This window comes from Penicillium bovifimosum (assembly GCF_028826915.1).
Source record: "Penicillium bovifimosum strain IBT 22155 chromosome Unknown utg000002l_segment0_segment0, whole genome shotgun sequence".
Lineage (NCBI taxonomy): Eukaryota > Fungi > Ascomycota > Eurotiomycetes > Eurotiales > Aspergillaceae > Penicillium > Penicillium bovifimosum.
Window position 1 is genome coordinate 4,290,047 of NW_026622711.1, and position 19,707 is coordinate 4,309,753.

The 19,707-nt window shown below is 49.5% G+C and overlaps 4 protein-coding genes across 4 annotated transcripts; all 4 read left to right on the top strand.

Moving 5' to 3' along the window:
* Window positions 1-514: 514 nt before the first annotated feature.
* Window positions 515-5,050, top strand: N7515_002810 (CDR ABC transporter; the record flags this gene model as incomplete). The annotated part of the gene is made up of 4 exons (XM_056663554.1): window positions 515-1,673; window positions 1,729-2,411; window positions 2,475-3,686; window positions 3,737-5,050. 4 exons carry the CDS (start codon window positions 515-517, stop codon window positions 5,048-5,050), a joined length of 4,368 nt encoding a protein of 1,455 aa, XP_056525667.1.
* A 632-nt stretch (window positions 5,051-5,682) lies between these two features.
* On the top strand, window positions 5,683-6,111 carry N7515_002811 (uncharacterized protein; the record flags this gene model as incomplete). Its single annotated transcript, XM_056663555.1, has 1 exon — window positions 5,683-6,111. The coding sequence occupies one exon, from the start codon at window positions 5,683-5,685 to the stop codon at window positions 6,109-6,111; it is 429 nt and encodes a 142-aa protein (XP_056525668.1).
* Window positions 6,112-7,827: 1,716 nt separating this feature from the next.
* Window positions 7,828-8,269, top strand: N7515_002812 (uncharacterized protein; the record flags this gene model as incomplete). The annotated part of the gene is made up of 2 exons (XM_056663556.1): window positions 7,828-7,916; window positions 7,993-8,269. 2 exons carry the CDS (start codon window positions 7,828-7,830, stop codon window positions 8,267-8,269), a joined length of 366 nt encoding a protein of 121 aa, XP_056525669.1.
* Window positions 8,270-16,140: 7,871 nt separating this feature from the next.
* On the top strand, window positions 16,141-19,666 carry N7515_002813 (guanine nucleotide exchange factor; the record flags this gene model as incomplete). Its single annotated transcript, XM_056663557.1, has 2 exons — window positions 16,141-16,662; window positions 16,715-19,666. The coding sequence occupies 2 exons, from the start codon at window positions 16,141-16,143 to the stop codon at window positions 19,664-19,666; spliced, it is 3,474 nt and encodes a 1,157-aa protein (XP_056525670.1).
* Window positions 19,667-19,707: the final 41 nt, after the last annotated feature.

Genomic DNA, 19,707 nt, shown 5'->3' on the forward strand with positions numbered 1-19,707 from the left:
TCCTCATTGAGACAAGAAGTGGGAACGGTTGCTAATGTCTTATCCAGAGCTTTCACGGTGCTTGAAACCAGCCATAGCAGCATTCGAGTGGATCGGGCATTTCTTCAAACCTTTGATGTTTGTGTATAGGCCAATGATCAAGCATATCGGAAACAACCCCGAATTCACGCAAAGCGGGAAACTCGGCGTGCCAAGTGCGTGCCGGGTTCCTGATTTCTTCAAGGCTATTCTTAGGAAGTGGAACAATAAACACTGCATTAGCATTTCTAGTGAACAAAGGTCTTTGCATTACTGCTCCTCAGCCAATGAGGGCTACTGTTGATGCCAGCTTCCCATACCCTATGCTCTCGGAACTGGCACGGGTATGCATAGGATCTATTGCCTCCCCTTCGCAAAATTGTATTCATGGTGAAGGATATATAGGCTGGATCTCCCCCCGCCCAACGTGAGGATGTTCTGATATTAACAATTCTCATACCTTTTGAACAATCTCCACTCCTAAAAGTCTCCCATCATGGAGCACCATGAGGCCGATGATGCCTCGCCATTTGAGCATCACAGCGATCACCACAATGAAGACGAAGAATATAGTCAGAGACTGGATAGTCAGCCAGTCCACAAGCTCAACACCCATGATTTCACCAGCGTGGAGACCCTGCATGTCCCCGAAGCCAACATCCAGAGCTCCAAGAGTTCCGAGACACTGAACGTCGCCAATGCCGATACTTCCATACCTCCCAAGAAAGCTCCCGAGTGGAGCATGACGCCGCAAGTCATTCGAAACGCAGAACGTGACGAAGCAGCCGGATTCAAAAGACGCGAGCTGGGCATTACATGGCAAAATCTGACGGTCGATGTCCTTGCCGCCGAAGCCGCCGTCAACGAAAACATGATCTCGCAGTTCAACATCCCCCAATTGATCAAAGATTTCCGTCGAAAGCCGCCCCTCAAATCGATCTTATCAGACAGTCATGGATGCGTCAAGCCTGGAGAAATGTTGCTCGTGCTAGGCCGACCTGGTTCGGGATGTACCACGCTTCTGAAGATGCTATCAAACCGGCGTTCTGGATATCACACCGTGAAAGGCGACGTCCGTTTCGGAAACATGACCCCGGAACAAGCCGACGACTACAATGGCCAGATTGTGATGAACACCGAAGAAGAGCTGTTTTACCCTCGCCTAACAGTCGGCCAGACAATGGACTTTGCCACCAGACTCAAGGTCCCGTTCCATCTCCCGGAAGGTGTCCAAAGTGCCGCTGAGTACACAGCTGAGATGAAGCAGTTCCTTCTGCAGTCAATGGGAATCACTCATACGGCTGATACAAAGGTCGGAAATGAGTTCGTCCGCGGTGTGTCTGGTGGCGAGCGGAAGCGAGTTTCTATCATTGAATGCCTCGCCACTAGGGGTTCTGTCTACTCCTGGGATAACAGCACCCGTGGTCTAGATGCCAGTACTGCATTGGAGTGGGCGAAGGCTCTTCGTGCTATGACCGATGTGCTGGGTCTTTCCACTATTGTGACCCTATATCAAGCGGGGAATGGAATCTACAACCTCTTTGACAAAGTCCTTGTCCTCGATGAGGGAAAGCAGATCTACTATGGTCCTGCAGCTGCGGCGAAGCCGTTCATGGAAGATCTAGGCTTTGTGTATACTGACGGAGCAAACGTCGGTTAGTTCTTCTCTGTCCTGATTGACAACTTTGATCTCAGCTAATATGGACACAGGCGACTTCCTTACCGGTCTGACTGTTCCGACGGAGCGAAAAATCAGACCAGGCTACGAAAACACGTTCCCTAGAAATGCAGACGACATTCTGGGAGCGTACAGAAAGTCCAATATCTACGAACAGATGGTATCGACGTACAATTATCCTGACTCCGAGATCAGCCGCGAGAGGACAGATGCCTTCAAGGAGTCTGTCGCGTGGGAAAAGTCCGGCCACCTGCCCAAGGGTAGTAGTCTCACAACCAGCTTCTGGGCTCAGCTTGTCGCATGCACCAAGCGACAGTATCAGATTCTGTGGGGTGAGAAGTCAACGTTCATTATCAAACAGGTTCTATCGTGCGTCATGGCATTGATCGCAGGTTCTTGCTTCTACGACTCGCCAGATACCTCCGAAGGCCTCTTTACCAAGGGCGGTGCCGTCTTCTTCGCGCTGCTGTACAATTGCATTGTGGCCATGTCTGAGGTCACTGAGTCTTTCAAGGGCCGTCCGACGTTGATCAAGCATAAGGGCTTTGCTATGTACCACCCAGCTGCATTTTCGTTGGCTCAGATCACCGCGGATTTCCCGGTCCTGTTGTTCCAGTGCACTATCTTCTCCGTTGTGATCTACTGGATGTCGGGGTTGAAGCACACTGCCGCTGCTTTCTTTACCTTCTGGATTATCCTGTTTTCGACAATTCTGGTAAGTCGTCGTCTTTGATTCGAGTGCGATCTATGGGCTTTAAACTAACTCCCGGGCCTTCAGTGCATTACCGCGCTATTCAGATTTATTGGATCCGCATTTAGCACGTTTGAGGCCGCGTCGAAGATCTCAGGTACCGCAGTCAAAGGCATTGTCATGTACGCTGGCTATATGATCCCGAAGCCTCACATGAAGAACTGGTTCCTCGAGCTGTACTACACGAATCCCTTTGCCTATGCATTCCAGGCTGCCTTGTCCAACGAGTTTCACGACCGGACCTTCCCTTGTGTGGGTAAAAATCTGGTCCCGAGTGGGCCTGGCTATGAGAACATTGCAGCAGAGAATCAAGCGTGTACAGGCGTTGCTGGTGCTTTGCCGGGAGCGAACTATGTCACCGGCGATCAGTATCTTGCATCACTTCACTACAAACATTCACAGCTGTGGCGAAACTTCGGTGTCGTCTGGGCCTTCTGGGGACTCTTCGCCGTTCTAACGATCATTTTCACATCTCGCTGGAAAGAAGGTGCGGGCTCGGGCGCTTCCCTTCTCATTCCGCGTGAGAAACTCAAGAAGCACCAAGCCGCCATTGATGAAGAGGCCCAGCACAATGAAAAGATCACTGCCCGTCAGACTACCGATGAGCCGGTCGAAGTGGAAGATGACAACCTTTCCCGAAATACCTCTATCTTTACCTGGAGAAACCTCACTTATACAGTCGCAACCCCCACGGGTGATCGAGTGCTTCTGGATAACATTCACGGATGGGTCAAGCCCGGCATGCTCGGCGCTCTTATGGGCTCTTCGGGTGCAGGAAAAACAACGCTCCTTGACGTGCTTGCTCAGCGCAAGACTGACGGTACTATCAAAGGCTCTATCTTGGTAGACGGCCGCGAGCTTCCGGTGTCCTTCCAGAGAATGGCAGGGTACTGCGAGCAACTCGATGTTCACGAGCCATTTGCAACTGTGAGAGAAGCTCTGGAATTCTCTGCCCTTCTTCGCCAATCTCGTAACACTCCCAAGGAAGAGAAACTTAGATACGTTGACACTATCATCGATCTTCTCGAGCTACATGACCTGGCAGACACTCTTATCGGGTCTGTTGGCAATGGACTCAGCGTTGAGCAGAGAAAGCGTGTTACTATTGGCGTGGAGCTGGTCTCTAAGCCCAGCATCCTGATCTTCTTGGATGAACCCACGTCTGGTCTGGATGGACAGTCGGCCTATAATACAGTCCGTTTCCTTCGCAAACTGGCCGATGTCGGCCAAGCTGTTTTGGTAAGTCTTCGTTCTCACAATTTGAAGATAACCATGCTAACATGTTCCAGGTCACTATCCATCAGCCCTCGGCGCAGTTGTTCGCGCAGTTCGACACCCTCCTTCTTCTCGCAAAGGGCGGAAAGACAGTCTACTTTGGAGACATCGGTGAAAACGCAGCCAGTGTCAAGCAATACTTCGCCCAGTATGGAGCTGACTGCCCTACCCAAGCTAACCCAGCCGAGTTCATGATCGACGTGGTCACTGGTGGTATCGAGGCTGTCAAGGACAAGGACTGGCATCAAATTTGGCTCGACTCGCCCGAGCAATCTCGCATGATCAAAGAACTGGACGGAATGATTCAAGACGCCGCTGCCAAACCCCCAGGCACAGTCGACGACGGATTCGAATTCTCTATGCCCCTTTGGGAACAGACCAAAATCGTCACTCAGCGGATGAACGTCGCACTTTTCCGAAACACAAACTACATCAACAACAAATTCTCTCTCCACATTATCTCCGCCGCTCTCAACGGGTTCTCATTCTGGCGCCCTGGTCCAAGTGTGTCAGCCCTGAACTTGAAAATGTTCACAATCTTCAACTTCGTCTTCGTCGCCCCAGGCGTCATCAACCAGCTTCAGCCTCTCTTCATCCAGCGCCGCGACATCTACGACGCCCGCGAGAAGAAGTCCAAAATGTATTCGTGGGTTGCCTTCGTCACTGGACTCATTGTCTCCGAATTCCCATACCTCTGCATCTGCGCAGTCCTCTACTTCGCCTGCTGGTACTACCCCGTCTGGAGACTGCCCCATGACTCGAACCGCTCTGGCGCTACCTTCTTCATGATGCTGATCTACGAGCTTATCTACACCGGCATTGGCCAGTTCATCGCCGCTTACTCGCCCAATGCGACATTCGCTGCGCTCGTCAATCCCTTGATCATCAGCATCCTTGTCATCTTCTGCGGTGTCTTCGTCCCCTACGTACAGCTCAATGTGTTCTGGAAGTACTGGATGTACTATCTTAATCCGTTCAACTATGTTGTTTCGGGTATGTTGACTTTCGGCATCTGGGGTGCTAAGGTCACTTGCAACGAGGAGGAATTTGCTTTCTTCGAGCCTGCTAATGGCACATGTGCTGAGTATCTGTCGGATTACATGGCTGGTGCTGGTTCGGCTATCAATCTGATAAACCCTGATGCTACCTCGTCTTGCAAGGTGTGTCAGTATCGGAGTGGAACTGATTTCTTGAATACTCTCAATATTCCGAACTACACTGTTGGATGGAGGGATATCGGTATCTCGGTCATCTTCGCTATCAGTGGCTATGCCTTGGTCTTTGGTCTGATGAAGATGAGGACCAAGGCTTCGAAGAAGGCGGAATAAATCCGCTCCTCGTTGGTTATGCCTTCGATGCCTTGAGGCGGTCTATTCTTCAACTGTCTTGTTGACTGAGAGACCTCATTTTCTGGTCTCTTTTTTATAACTTCTTTCGCTTATACTCTTTTCTCTTTCCTCTTCGTGCAGATATTGCCCACCACCTTCACAGCCCTTTTTATTTCCACACTTCCCAACCTGCATTCATGGAGTCATTCAACATGCATATCTTCATTGTCCTGTTCATCGTGGAGTTCTTTCTAGGTTTTCGGGTGCATGTCTGTTGCTAGCAAATAGATTTTAAATCATAGACCTTACAATACATTGTACATCAGAAGTAACAAAGCACTGGAAGCAACTTGAAAGAAGTCTCTATAGGTATTCATTGAATACTAAACAAAGCTCATCTCAAAGACAGTCGAAGAATAGACTATCTAACTATAAGCATAAACAGTCATTGTCGCAATGAAAGCGCATAGAGAACATTGACTAGGCATTGTCCTATGCCCATTTAGTTTCTCCCAGGTACATACAACCAACGTATAAGAGGCCCCCGTATCCCCGAGTCCAAGTCTCCATCATCACAACCACAAAACAATTCTATAACGTACAATCCAAACCAACAACTACTAAACATCAACATGCCACACCCCCCACGCTCCCACCCGGCCACCCGGAGAGCAGGCCGCAGCCTCGAATCCCGTTTCTGTCCCTGGAGGTCCAGTTCCGGCATCCTCCATGAGGTAGCAGACTTGGACGCTAGGTGGATGACCGTAGAGCTGGAGGAGGGTATGATTCGCCTCGATGACGAGAGCCTGTTGCGGTTCGTGCTTACACAGATCCAGTTGGGGAACGCCGTTGTCGATATTTGCGCGCAGCATTATATTAAGCCTAGGTGTCTGTCGATTCCTTGTAGGCTGATTAGCCTGGTTTCGGATTCTTATGCGGTGATCCAGGCTGAGACCTCTCGGATGGTGATGTGGTGGATTGAGCAGGTTATACTTGGGAAGGCGTGGCTTGACCGACGTGTACTTTTTGCTCCTCGTGAGATGGTTGAAATAGTGAGTTAGAGTGGGGATGGGGATCGTCTGGTGAGTTCTAAGTGAATATGATAGTGTTTTTTGTCGACAGTTTCCTCAGAGTAGCTTAGCTGTTCCAAGGTTAGAAAATGTATGGTATCGGCTCTCTTGGGCGGAAGATATAAATTTCCATATAGTGAAATCAATGGATCTACCTACCTGTCGACAAGGCCAGGCCTACACGTAGGATTCAGATTCTTACTTTGGCCGGTGCAGGCTCCAGGTGGCCCAGTCAAGTCGACACAATGTCGAGTCCCAAGTCGGATCCTTCTCATCTTTCGACTTCAATCTCACCTTCCTGTTTGGGTCTTTGTGACGGAAGCAGAGGAACTAATGCACCTGATATTCGTCTCACATGGTGGATAATAAGTTGTCCGAGTGTAAGGATGCATTCTAGATCGTAGAGCATGGACTCAGATCGTGGCCCGGCGCCAGTGTGGTAATGTGTTTCTCTGCATTGCTGACCTTTGCAAGTTAGCATCGACAACGTGCGACCAGAGCTTGTGCGCGACGCTGCTGCTGCCTGCATTGGCGGGGCTGGGCTGCAGTGAAGAAAGCTGTAATTCGCCACGAGCTCGTTCCTGCAGAAATGCAGGTGGTGCGCTGCACTTTTCCATTCGCCGCCCGGCATTTATTCACACTTCGTGGACTTTACTCATCGAAGATTGGCTGTCGCAGATTCGGCAGATGCATTCAACATCACAATATCACATCTCAGACACACAGACACAGGGTCCACCGGTCCAGGAAGGATTGCAGATCTTTCGGAGGTCTCCACATAAGGAATAGTACTAGTACTAGTAGTACGGAGTACTCCCCTTCCAGGTGGGGGCGAGTTGCGATGAGAGACGGATTATGGCGTCAGATCTTGTGGAGAGTCGAACAGAACATGTTGCCATGTCTACGGGGACCCTCAGCTCAAAGACATGTTCTTTGTCCTAGATCCAAACAAGTTAAGTGAGGAGCGTCATTACTTCCCGTTAATTCCGTTCTGTTTGGTAGCAAAAACCCTTCAAAATGATCCGATGGCCCAGCCAAGCAGAGATCGGCGCCCATGGTGGAGATGGATAGGCACGTTTTTGAGAGAACGAATCAACGAAAGTTAGTGCCGCGCCACGAGCGAGATGAGCTCGTGGAATTCTCGGGCTTTGTTGACTTGATCGCCGATGCAGGGATCCACTACACAGTAGAGCGAACTCTTGGGTTCAGACTTCAGGCGCAGCAGCCATCTCTGCTAAGCGGATTCGTTACTGGAATCAACGGAGATTCTGTGTGACTGGTGAAATGGAGAAGCACTCGACTGAGAGTAGGTTTTATTCTGATCTGGTAGTATGTAGAATCTTAGTGGTTGTATCAGATCAAACCATAGCAAATCATGTGATCTTCTCATGCCCAACCCCCTCCTACCTCATCTGCCTAGACATACTGTGTACAAGAGAATTTCCTAGCAGCATCAGTCCAAGGTTTTCTGTTCTCTTACCTATGACGATCCCACTCTACATCCCGCCTTGCATTCACACTCCCTCTGGCCAATTTCATCCCCCGCCACACGAACGGCCGCTCCGAATTCAAATTGAAGGTCCTTTGGTCTCGATAGAAAGGCTCCTTCCACACATACAATGGCGTTTGCGGATGGGGTACTCCGACTTTGAATTTCCACAGCCAGCGGGCCCAGAGCTGGCAAGGTTGGCATATCAACAGATCTATATGCGGGATGTCTGTCCTGAAGTTCCGGGTGATCTAGTTGTGCGGGATGAGTACCTAGGCTGGGTAGTCAAGAAACCTCCTCCATTTACGTGAGTATAGCTATAGGTATTTCTCTCCTCGACGGAGGTAAATTATCATAGCTAACCTCCCTTTCTTCCTAACTAGAGAGATTGATTATTATGGAGTGACATTCGACCATCTTGTCCCGGCTGACGACACAGATCCAGAGGTATTGCAGATCAACATCATTGAGATCGAGGATGATGATGGTGCTTATGCGAATGAGAACTTGCCATTTGCAGTTGATCCCGCTGATTTTATCGGGAAGAAGGTGCTAGCCGTGCCAAGATGTTGCCAAAAGAGGAAGGGGACTCAAGACCGTGGACGAGTGAATGATAGTGTGCAAGCGAAGGATCAAAGGAGACAACAGTTATCTTTGTAGGGTTTTTTTAATGGTAGTAAGAAACACCCAATTTCCAGTATGGAAACTGCGATGCACAAGGTGTTATTTGCGTACAACATAAGGCTTGAGTGTGACCGATGTGACCATACTGTACGGAGTGCCCCATCCCTGATCGTCACTAGCTACGGCTAAACGGGTAAAATGAAATGCGCCCCTATCTCAAACTATCCATAGTGCTGGAGTCCTCGATGAAGCAGTGGAGTCGATGCAATCACGTTTGAACTCAACATTGTGGATGGTGTTTCGTCTCCTGCAGATTCCAGAAGGAAATTTGACTTTGCAGTATGCTTAATAGATTAACTGGAAGACCGAAAATCAATGAAAATATAGTGAGTGGCGACGATCTCATTGGACTCTGTTCCTAAATCCTAATGGAAAGGATTGGCCACGTGACGGAGCCAACCCCCTGAATTTCTCCAGCCACATGTTCTCTTCTGCGCCGAGGCATTGAGCACAATACTGGGGCCTTAGGCCCTTGACCCAGACTAACCTGAAAATCGGCACTATTCTGAACCAGACGCCTCTGTCACGTCGCCAACGCGGACGCGAGGGTGATTCCCTCTAACCGTGCCGTCCCGCCTTGTGATGCCTATCATAACACCTCCTTCATCCCGTCCCATGGAACAGACCGCGGGGGTGGGGAATCCGAACCGTGGTCAGCACTCAAAGGACCCGGAAGTTCAGACTATGTATCGAAACATACCGTACGGAGACACATTGTGCTCAACGGTTTCGAACTGTGATCAACAGCCAATCTAGGTGGTAACGTTCATGACGTACCCTTCTAAACAATAACTCGTTCATCCATCGGTTGACTAAGGATGATCATTACTACTGATAGACACCAGCCAACATTGAAAGACGATACTGTTCGTCCCAGAAACCAAGCACGGCCATTCCTGTGGTCATTCCTGTGGGCCGCCGGTAGTCCACGAGTTGCCCAAACTTATTCGGCGATCTTTTTGCCATCGTTGCCTTTGCCATAGGCAGGACTACTTTCCTAGCTTCCCCACACTCTACCAAACCCCTGCTCACTGCGCAACGGCTAGGTTCATGTCAGGGGCGATTGGCAAGGAACGCCTGCTAGTCCCGCATTACAATCCAAACACGTGAAGCTTCGCTTCGAACAAAGAAAAATATGAGCAACCCGTGTTTTGTACCTAAGCAATTCTTGAGTTGCTTCGCGTCCCAGGGATTTTTGACAAATCAGGTTATTGGTTCAGTGCAGGTTTTGGGCTCGAATTTACGGAGAGTTCTAGAACTGCGGCACATCTGCCCCTGTATCAATCCTGATGAGGACGTTGGTACTATTGATTTCGGGCAAAATACACTGGTCGTAACATACGACTCTCTCCCCATTTTCTGGTCATTTTGTAACCACAATATAATTCAACCTTGCACGAACTCAATTGCTAATATTATTAATGCGGACAATGAAATCATCGCAGCTGTAGATTCATCGATAAACTTCATAAAGTGGATTCATGACCACACCAGGTACATTCCACGATACATCAAGCTCCACGGAAAGACGCATTGCAAATCATAAAGCCCCTGACAGACCGAGTCTCCACAAGGCGAACCCGACTCTTTGTCCCTGGCGCCGGAAGTCCTTCCGCGAACAAGCTAAAGCCACCAAAGCGCACCAACAAGAGGACATACGTACTCGAAAAAGAACACGGTTTATTTTCGCGACAAGGCTACATCCGCCACATCGCATCTAGACTCGATACTCTCTTGCCCCAATTTACGATCTCCGATCCTGAGATCCTGGTCAATTAAGCAACAAAGGAATGAATCGCGGGTGGCATCAGCCCCCACGGTCCACCTCCCAACGCAAACACGGAGAATACAGCTGGAGAGATACTGTAATACACAGTAGACAACTGTGCCGCTAATTCGACGCCGTCACTTCCTAAACAGGTAATATGAGCTATCATCTACATGATCTGTTTGTGGCGCCGGGGATGTAAATTAGTGCTATAGGCGCAATTTAGTCACTTCTCTTCAGGAATAGTGTCGTCCGAACCGTTGCGCGGAAACGTGCTAGCTAATCGGCCAGCCGTGCACGTCTGCTAGCATCTCATGGTGGCTTTCTTGACAGCTCGTGGATCTATCCTAGATAACAAAATGGGTTAGGTTTTGTTACGATTCGCGACTTTTCTGCTCTATGTGTCATTTTTCCCGCGAGGAGACATAATCTGTGGAGAAGGGTGTGTTCTGTCTTTCTTTGTTCATTGCCACCTTATCGCCCCCTCAGAGAGTGTTTTTGTCCCTGTGGATCATTTCTCTTCCATTGCACCGGTCCATGTGGGCTCCTGTATCAATTGACCGGATCAGAAATATACGCTGTAATGTAGTTATCGTGTCTGTTACTCTGTTCGAGCAAATTATTTACGACATTTCGTGCCCTATGTCCTGTACACAGTGTCGGGGTACTGTAGTTTCTCCGGTGGCTACGGAGTACTAGGCTACACGTTCCGGGGTTACTAGTCTGATTTAGCAATCCCGGGATGTTGGAGCACGGTCTAGACGCCGAAAGATCGTGCCTGTGCTTTTCCCGCTGTCAGATGGTACTTAAAATACAGTTTAGAATCCAATATCTAAACTTTAGAATCGATATTGAATGGAAAAATTCGTGTTGCCTTCAACCACTGTCCTCGGCTGCCTTTTCGGATCTGAGAGTAGTTGCAATAGTACGATCGATGTATCTAATTTCATTGTTGTATTGCAATTTGGGCGGCTTTTCCATTATATCGATAAAATGATGCATGGGTAATGCCTGTTCCAAGGTTGCCTTCCGCTGTCCCGCTCCCCCATTCCATGGATGAGCCTGTGTTTAATCCAATGTCTAAAGTCCAGTCCTGGCATGCTTCTGTCATGATACCTGTATCTCAAGGGAATAGCTGTCGTCTCATATTCAAACTATATCAACACATGAGATCAAGGGATTCCTGACATCATGACCAGCAAAAGCTAAATCAGACTAGAAGTGGATATTGTCATCGACATGCAAACTACGTAGTCGAGAACACTCCGTAGTTACTGCGTATGGAACTAGCAACGTGGCAAGTTGAATATTCCAATAGAGCTCGATATAACCGTCCGTGTAACAACGTGGTCCCAGCCTGCAGCGCGGGGTAAACAGCCACAAAGAAGTCACGATCCTTGATCCCTGAGGAAATCTCGGTGAGAGAGCCAAGAAACACAAGAGAAAGAAGACCCATCTTCCCTGCTACATTTCTAGTCCCATAAGAACCGACAGACCGACTCTATTCAGATCATGACTACAGGGTACGATTCCAAATGTTGGAGCGCGATCTTGCAGCCGGATGCAGGTACCTGACATGCTGGGTCCATGGCATATGCACCTAGATCTGCAGTCTTATTTCAACCTCAGCCACTCACTGCATCTCGACAATTTTTCCACGAGGCTACACAACATACCTATATATGGAGGCTTCGCTTGATAGTGAGGTAGGTTTACAGTGGCCGAATATCCTCACGAGCCAGCAATGGCGGAGTTAGCAGAGGTCGTTGTCTCTCCCTGGGTCCGAGGATATATTGTTGTAAAATGCAGTAGGTTACATATTCCTGGTATCTTTGGAACAATGTGCCTTCCGACCTAGCTTTCAATCAGCAACCATGATCCAATACACTAATTTCGAGGTAGCTGATCATTTCCATGCACCCGTGAATATATCCATGTTACCAGGACCCGAAAAATGGCATCTGAAGACTACATCCATTGGAAGGCCATTCCGTACGACGTAGACCGCGCTTGTTGATCCGGCCGCATGGCACAGACCACGCTATTTGGCACGTTCCATTGACTCGCGGATACCAATGTTAGTCTTCATCTCGACCCGAAGCTCAAGACATCGACTCATATGGAGTACCACCAGCTCGCTTCCCCTGTTTCGCATTGACAGTCGAGGCATCCACAAGAGTGACAAGACTGAGCAAAACGCGCCACATGAAGAACTCAAAAACTCAAGACTCCGCCCTTCATTCTACCCCGCGACGGGAATAAGCCGTTGATAATCAATGCGCTAGGAATATTCGAGACTAGATTAAGTCGGAACCATGGAACAGAGTACATATCTCCAGGTGGAAGATTCACCCGACGCATCAACTCTCTCGCTACCGAAAATTGAGACACCTCTGCCGGTGATAAGCCAACCCTGATCCCGACTGGCCCAACCCCACAACCTCACAAAGCTCCTACCAAAAACGTCCGCCAGGACGCCGGTCGGGCTTCTCAACCTTGCTCCCCGAGCAGCTTACTTCGCACGGAGACTTAATCGATCAGAACTAATGTGACGAGACCACGCCTGGTCCGACGATCCCTTGTCAACGAGACAGGTCCTGCATCACAATGGCCATACATCGTCCTTGTCAGGAGGACGGAAGCACAAAGTCATTTGGGAGAATGGCCGTGCATGCCCCACAGCTTGGGCACGAGTCGCCAGGGGCGTGATATACTTATGTGCTATGCAGCTTAGTGTGAAAACAAAATTAGACCAGAGGAATGGAGGGCGAGTCTAGCTAGGGAAACTAAGGTAGTGGGCTTTGTGTGGCTGTAGGCAATATCGAGGTGTTTTAAAACAAGCAAACAGTTTTCTCGGAGACCGCGCGGGCTAGGCCGTCAGTGCATCCTTCGAGTTGTATTGTGCGACGGGCTTTTGTTTACATATACGGTGTGGGCAGTTTTGATTTGCCCGTAGGTTGGTATTTGGGAATGATACGACCTTGTTGAGAATTTGGATCTGGCTAGACGGGCAGTCCAAGACATGCCCATCAAACGGACTCGCCACTTCGAATGGCGACTGTAGGCTACAGTTATCTGCGACCGTAAGAAAATCGACCCTCTCAATCAGAGAGTGATGAGAACTAGGCCCAGCATCTCCCATGGATCGAACGTGACTCCGACACGGACATTCCTCCCATTCAAGAATTGGCCTGCAGATCGCATTTTGCATTAGGGCTCACCCGCCCGGATGTGATGATATGGAGGGGGCTTGCATTGCCCTAAGAACATGACAGCCCTCGATTGGAGGCCCCCACGAGGCGCGGGGCGTCGGAGGGTTTTTTTTGTGCTGTTTTGCTTTTTTTCTGTATAATCGGTGAAATAGCCCTGACAGCGCCGGCCGATGGATCGCACGTTGTATCTTTACTAGTAGCTAGATAATCTGGCTGACCTACATTAGTCCCCAGGAACTAGCAATTTTCCTCCCTGAAGGAGGGAAGGATTGTAGAACATGTGATGGGTGGACGATGCATGCGTAAGGAAAATAGACCATGCGCTTTCCTTATTGCAATGTAGACTGGCGACTGCAGAATCACGGAGTGGACGCAGCTCTGCGAATCCGTTGGTCGAGCTGCGGGAGGACGTGCGAGGCGACTGTGATGGGGAAATTGGAATAATGGAGCTCATTGAGTCATTGTCATATCGCTAAGCCCTACTCCGTAGATGGGTCCCCCATTACTCCCAGCCTAGATCGGTGAGTGGAATCGCGTTATCGTGTTATCATTGCGATTCTTATGTGGAGTATCTTGTACGGATGGGTAGGTATGTTTGCCCCGATGTGACTGTCAACGAGAACGTGTTGATCGGTTGGATTCTGTATCCGCGTGGAGTATTCAATGTGTTCATACCTAGCGAAGATCTACCGAGCCTCTCTGTCCTGTACGTATGTCTACGTATGTCCCTCTGGAATTGAAATTCCCCTGCTTCAATGAGCACTCAACCGAAACATATCGAATACCCCATGCGGCAAGGCATTCCCCATTTTCTCCTCGCATCTATTATTATTCCATCAGATCTTAGACAGGAGCGGGTCTGCGTCATATTATTCCGGTCGCTTCACTGGAATCTGCCCAGGATCAAGTCTGCCGCAGCCCTCAACGTATGCGCCGGTGTTTGTCCGAATTTTCGTGACAGCTCGTTTGTGGATCCTGTTTGCCAATCCGAATCTGTTCCCTTCGGTATCGCCCCACGCGGGAGGGGAAAAGAAACGAAAAGATGGAGGGGTTGAAATCTGGTACAGATTGGTCTGGTTGTGAATGGAGACTGGGATGTTGACAAGGGGGTGTTGAAGCAGGGATTTTGGAGATAGTCGACTTAAGGTACCGAGGGATGTGCCTGCATCACAAGGCAGAGCTCTATTAGACAACGGCACATAACGTACGGAGTAAATGAAGGAGAAGACTTTTGGCTGCTGTCACTATGGGGCCGGTCTCTGCGCTGACGATCTCATCCCGGAGAGATACTGACAGGCGAACAAAAGGTCCTCTTTTTTTTGTCCCTCACTTTTAACGATTGATCGAGTCCGCTAACGCCCCCCTGCTGCAGGCTCTAGCACATACGGTCAATGCATTAAGACATGGGCTGATTAACCCCACAAGATTTATTTGCCATTGACAATATGATTGGTCTTAGGGGGTCGTGGTTTTCAATTCTAAACGAATTGAATCGAACGATTTATTGCGTTTGGGAGGTTTTGGTGGAAGGTCTGGAACGGAGTGCGTGCGGCAGATGCAAGGTGGTAGACCTTTCTGGGTACCTTGGAGAGAGGTAGCTTTTAGCCTGCTCAATGGTGTTTCGAGTACCTTTGGTGTTGGTACTAGAGGTAGGTTGCTATGGTATCTAACGTTATCGTAGAGGCGAAACTCAAGGAGTTGCCCCTGTTCCTTCCCCTGTGAATGTTCATTAGTTATTTTTCTGTTCATCACATTGTGGTATAATAGTTATCTCTTATTCTGACCATATACTAAGTAGTATAAGGAATATTAGAAGAAGTAATATCGTCAAGTACATGTTGTTGCAGACTTCGCATAAGATCCAAGAAAAGAAAACGTGAAAGTAAAAAATCAAAATAAAAAACCAAAATGGAAAAATCAAAAATAGGAGAAACAAAAATACCCAAGATACCCGTCACATTTAAAGGGATTTTACTGTATATCAATACGGACCCATTACCAGCGTCCCATGGGTGGAGCGTGGATCGTCCCGATCGAGTCCCAAGGAAGATTCAAAGGCTTTGAACTCCAATTTATTCCACTTAAGTCCCTCTTTTTCTCCCCTTTTGCTTAAGCTCTCTTTATTCTCCTTCCAAATGCTGGTGGTAAATGTGAGATATACTACGCGATACTTCTGCTATACTTATCATCTTATCCTTTCTATCCCTTCCTAAAGGTTACCGCCCTTGCGTGACTTGATCATCCTAATAGGGAAACCTAGGAAACCCTGGGAAACCCTATTTGGTCACTGTTGATTGCTTGACAATTGAAACGTCCTTGCTGCGATCTTGCTCTGCCTCAAATCTCCCTTTCCAATAGGCATTGCATTTACTATTACCCTTCTTAATTGTCATTGGATTGGCATTGCGACTCGTCATCGGACCTTGAATGAATCCGCTCCTTGAAAAGGAAGTGTGTTTGGTTCTGTTTATAGTTTTGGTTACTTGTTAATATCCTGTCTGTGGTGTATGTGCGGTTCAAAGTTCCTTAATCCTCCCCCTCCTGGCATTCCAAAGCCTCCCCTCCCACTCCTTGGAATCCACGCATTCCTCAAACACTCGTTTCTCATACTCTATACTGTCATTCAGCCCTTGACCACCAATTGACCTGGATTGTGTAGGATCAATACTCCCCAGCCACTGGCGATCCGATCCCTCCCTCCATCCTTGATTATCCGCCACTCGTTTGTGATACCTTTCTTTCTGTTGGATTGAACGATGTCCATTGCATCTATCGAATAATCGCCTTCGGTCAGTGACCTCAGTGGCTTAGAGAAGGAAAAGGAAGAAAACGACACTCATTCAACGACTCGACAAGAGCTGGTATCAATGAAGCCACACATCCCCCCGTTAAAGATCTCGAAATCCAATTCGAATTTACACAGGTCAATCGACGACTCAACGCACTCACACCCTCGATTTTATAACGCCTGGGGTTCATCAGAGATGACCCCTCCGTTAACACCACACGGAACACAGGGCACCAACATGGAGCAATTGGAGGCCCCGAGACCTGTCTTTCACAACTATTTGCGCGCGTTCTATCCTTTTCACCCGGCCGGCAATGTCTCTCCGTCGACCGTAACACTTCCCTTAGACCAGGGAGATATCATTTTGGTCCACTCTGTTCACACCAATGGCTGGGCCGATGGTACTTTATTAGATTCTGGGGACCGAGGCTGGTTACCCACCAATTATTGCGAGGCATACGACCAATTGGCTATGCGTCCTTTGTTGAAGGCCTTGACTGATTTCTGGGATATCATTCGAGGAGGATGCGGGTCATCACTAAAGGACTTCGGAAACCAGGACTTGATGAGAGGCCCTATTGCTGGCGTTCGCTTTCTGCTGGTGAGTCCCATTTAAAACCGAACCAATCGGTACAATGCTCATGATTGGACAGGAAAAATCAGAGTGTCTTACCCGAGAGTCGACCCTGGTCAGGAGGTTCGAAGGGCTTCGAAGAATCCGGAAGGCTTTGCTATCTGATCTGTCTTCGCTGGTGAAGACAGCGAAGAAGTTCCAGGAAGTCGCCAATGGGATTCCCTCAGAAGATGAAGTGGAAGCCATCTTGGATGAGATGCTTCTCAAGGCGTTCAAGATTGTTACCCGTGGAGTTCGATTCCTCGATGTATGGAACGAGGAAGTAGGGTTGAGTAGGACCATCGCTGAGATGGAAGGACCAGGCCAAGGCCAAGGCTACGACATGCCCCCAACCCCTGCATCCGAGAGTTTCAACCTGGCCGAGACTGGTGAACGATCCGAGTCGCGAATGCTGGAATCACGAATGGAATCCCGACAAATGAACCACAGCCGAATGGGTATGAGTCGGGCGTCAATGCGCACCGAATCGTTGGAGCAACCCAGACCAGTCTCTGCATCCATGAAACGAGCTTCAATTTCACACCGAATGTCCGTCTCTGGTCCTTCTGCTGCTATCTGCGGTCAAAATCTGGCGTCTGAGCGCCTCGGCACAACATATGACGCGTTCCTGAGCGTGCTCGGCTCGTTTCTTGGCCTTCACATGCAGTCCCGCTCCTCAACGGAGCTGGTTGCCACCACCCAGCAGGCTGTTCAATCCTGCCGGAGCTTGCTCAATGTTGTCGAGGCAGTCATTGAGCACGATACCCAGCGCAGCGCGTTCCTCGAGCAGGCACGAGAGACAATGTGTGAGAAGCTATCCGAGCTTGTTCACGCTGCACGCGATGCGTTCCACCCCGCACACCTACCAGATGATGATATGGTGTTTATGCCAGATGACGGAAAGCGTCTTGTTGATGCCGCCACAGACTGTGTAAGAGCAGCGGGCAACTGTTTGGCGAAGGCTCGCCTGGTGCTTGAGCAAAGTGGTGATATTGAGCTTGACTCTGAGTCTGACGATCAGAGAGGAGGGGAACAATCACAACAACAAACAGAGGAAACAAACCAACCAGAACAACAAGATCTCTCACTTCGCCTCCCCCCACCTCCCCTTCAAATTCCCAACACTACTTACTCTCCCCCCACACCTGCTCTTACCGACGCCACGACTCCTTCCTCCTTCCAGTCTCATCTCTCGAACTCCCCTGCCAATCTCTCCGCTCTTTCTTCACTTCCTAATTCCGCCATTCTCCCCACACATCCCGAAAACATTGCATCATTTTCTTCCACCGACAGTGGCTATCATGAAAGCCATCCAAAATCTGACGTAAGCGAGTCATTTGGACGTGGAGTTACCAGCAATGGTAGTAGCTTCACATACAACAGCCACACCCGTGATTCCGAAATGAGTGGTGTCTCTCAGACCTCGACCCGGGCTACCTCCCCTGACATTGGGGGTAGTTTCCAGGGAAGCTTCAAGATCCCCTCTCTGAAGGAAAGTCTCAGCTACTCGACACTCGCCGAGGAGAATGAGGAGACCGAAGCCAATCTGTTGGAGAAGACCTATGCACACGAACTCATCTACAAGGAAGGTTCAGTAATGGGTGGAAGTCTTCGTGCCCTGATTGAGAAGCTGACTGCCCACCAATCCACGCCGGATGCCATGTTCGTCTCGACCTTCTATCTCACCTTCCGTCTTTTCGCCACCCCTCTTGAGTTTGCTGAAGCCCTCGCTGAACGCTTCGAGTACATTGGTGATACGCCCCACGCCGCGGGACCCGTCCGTCTACGTGTGTACAACATTTACAAAGGTTGGCTCGAGTCCCACTGGCGCCACGACCGTGACAACACTGCCCTTAATTTCATAGTCGAGTTCGCCAAGTCGAGACTTTCAGAGGAACTTCCCACCGCTGGTAAGCGTCTACTAGAGCTGGCTGAGAAAGTTTCAGCCGTCGGTGGGCCCGTTGTGCCTCGCTTGGTATCTTCCATGGGCAAGACCAATACTTCCATTGCCCAATACATCGACCCTAGCACCCCTCTACCCACTCCCATCCTTGGAAAGAAGGAACACAACTTGCTGAAGCAATGGAAGAATGGCGAAGCTTCGATTACCATTCTTGACTTTGACCCGCTTGAGCTTGCCCGGCAGTTGACCATCAAGGAGTCCCGCATCTTCTGCTCCATCCTCCCCGAAGAACTGTTGGACACCGAATGGGCCAGGAAGACAGGTTCGTTGGCTGTCAACGTCCGCGCCATGTCGACTCTGTCCACCGATCTTGCTCACCTTGTTGCCGACTCAATCCTGTACCTCGAGGAGCCCAAGAAGCGTGCCGCCACCATCAAGCACTGGGTCAAGATAGCCAACAAGTGCCTGGAGTTGAACAACTACGACTCTCTAATGGCTATTATTTGCTCTCTGAACCTGTCTATGATCTCCCGACTGAAGAAGACCTGGGACATCGTCTCTCAGAAGACCAAGACTTGCCTCGAACAGCTTCGCACCATCGTCGATGTCTCCCGCAACTACGCCGTATTGCGTCAACGTCTCCAGAACCACGTGCCTCCGTGTCTTCCATTTGTCGGTACCTACCTTACCGACCTCACCTTTGTCGACCATGGCAACCAATCTCTCCGCACCCTCTCCACCAACGAAAGCGAAATGGAGGTGATCAATTTCGACAAGCACATGAAGACGGCGCGCATTATCAGCGAGCTTCAGCGATTCCAGATCCCCTATCGCCTGACCGAAGTCCCTGAGCTGCAGGCCTGGATGCAGAATGAGCTCATCCGCGTGCGCTCAAACGGCGAAACAACCGCACAAACCCTACTCTACCGCCGCTCTCTAGTGCTCGAGCCCAGAGAGGCCTCTCGCTCTTCAAATGCACTACCGACTCAATCCGAGTCCAACCATTCGATTCTCGATAACGCCAAGGACAAATTCGACTTCCTCTCATGGACCACCCAGTCCAAAGCAAAGATTGTTCCTACACACTGATAACCAACCACCACTACCTTCAGTATCACCCATCACATTCT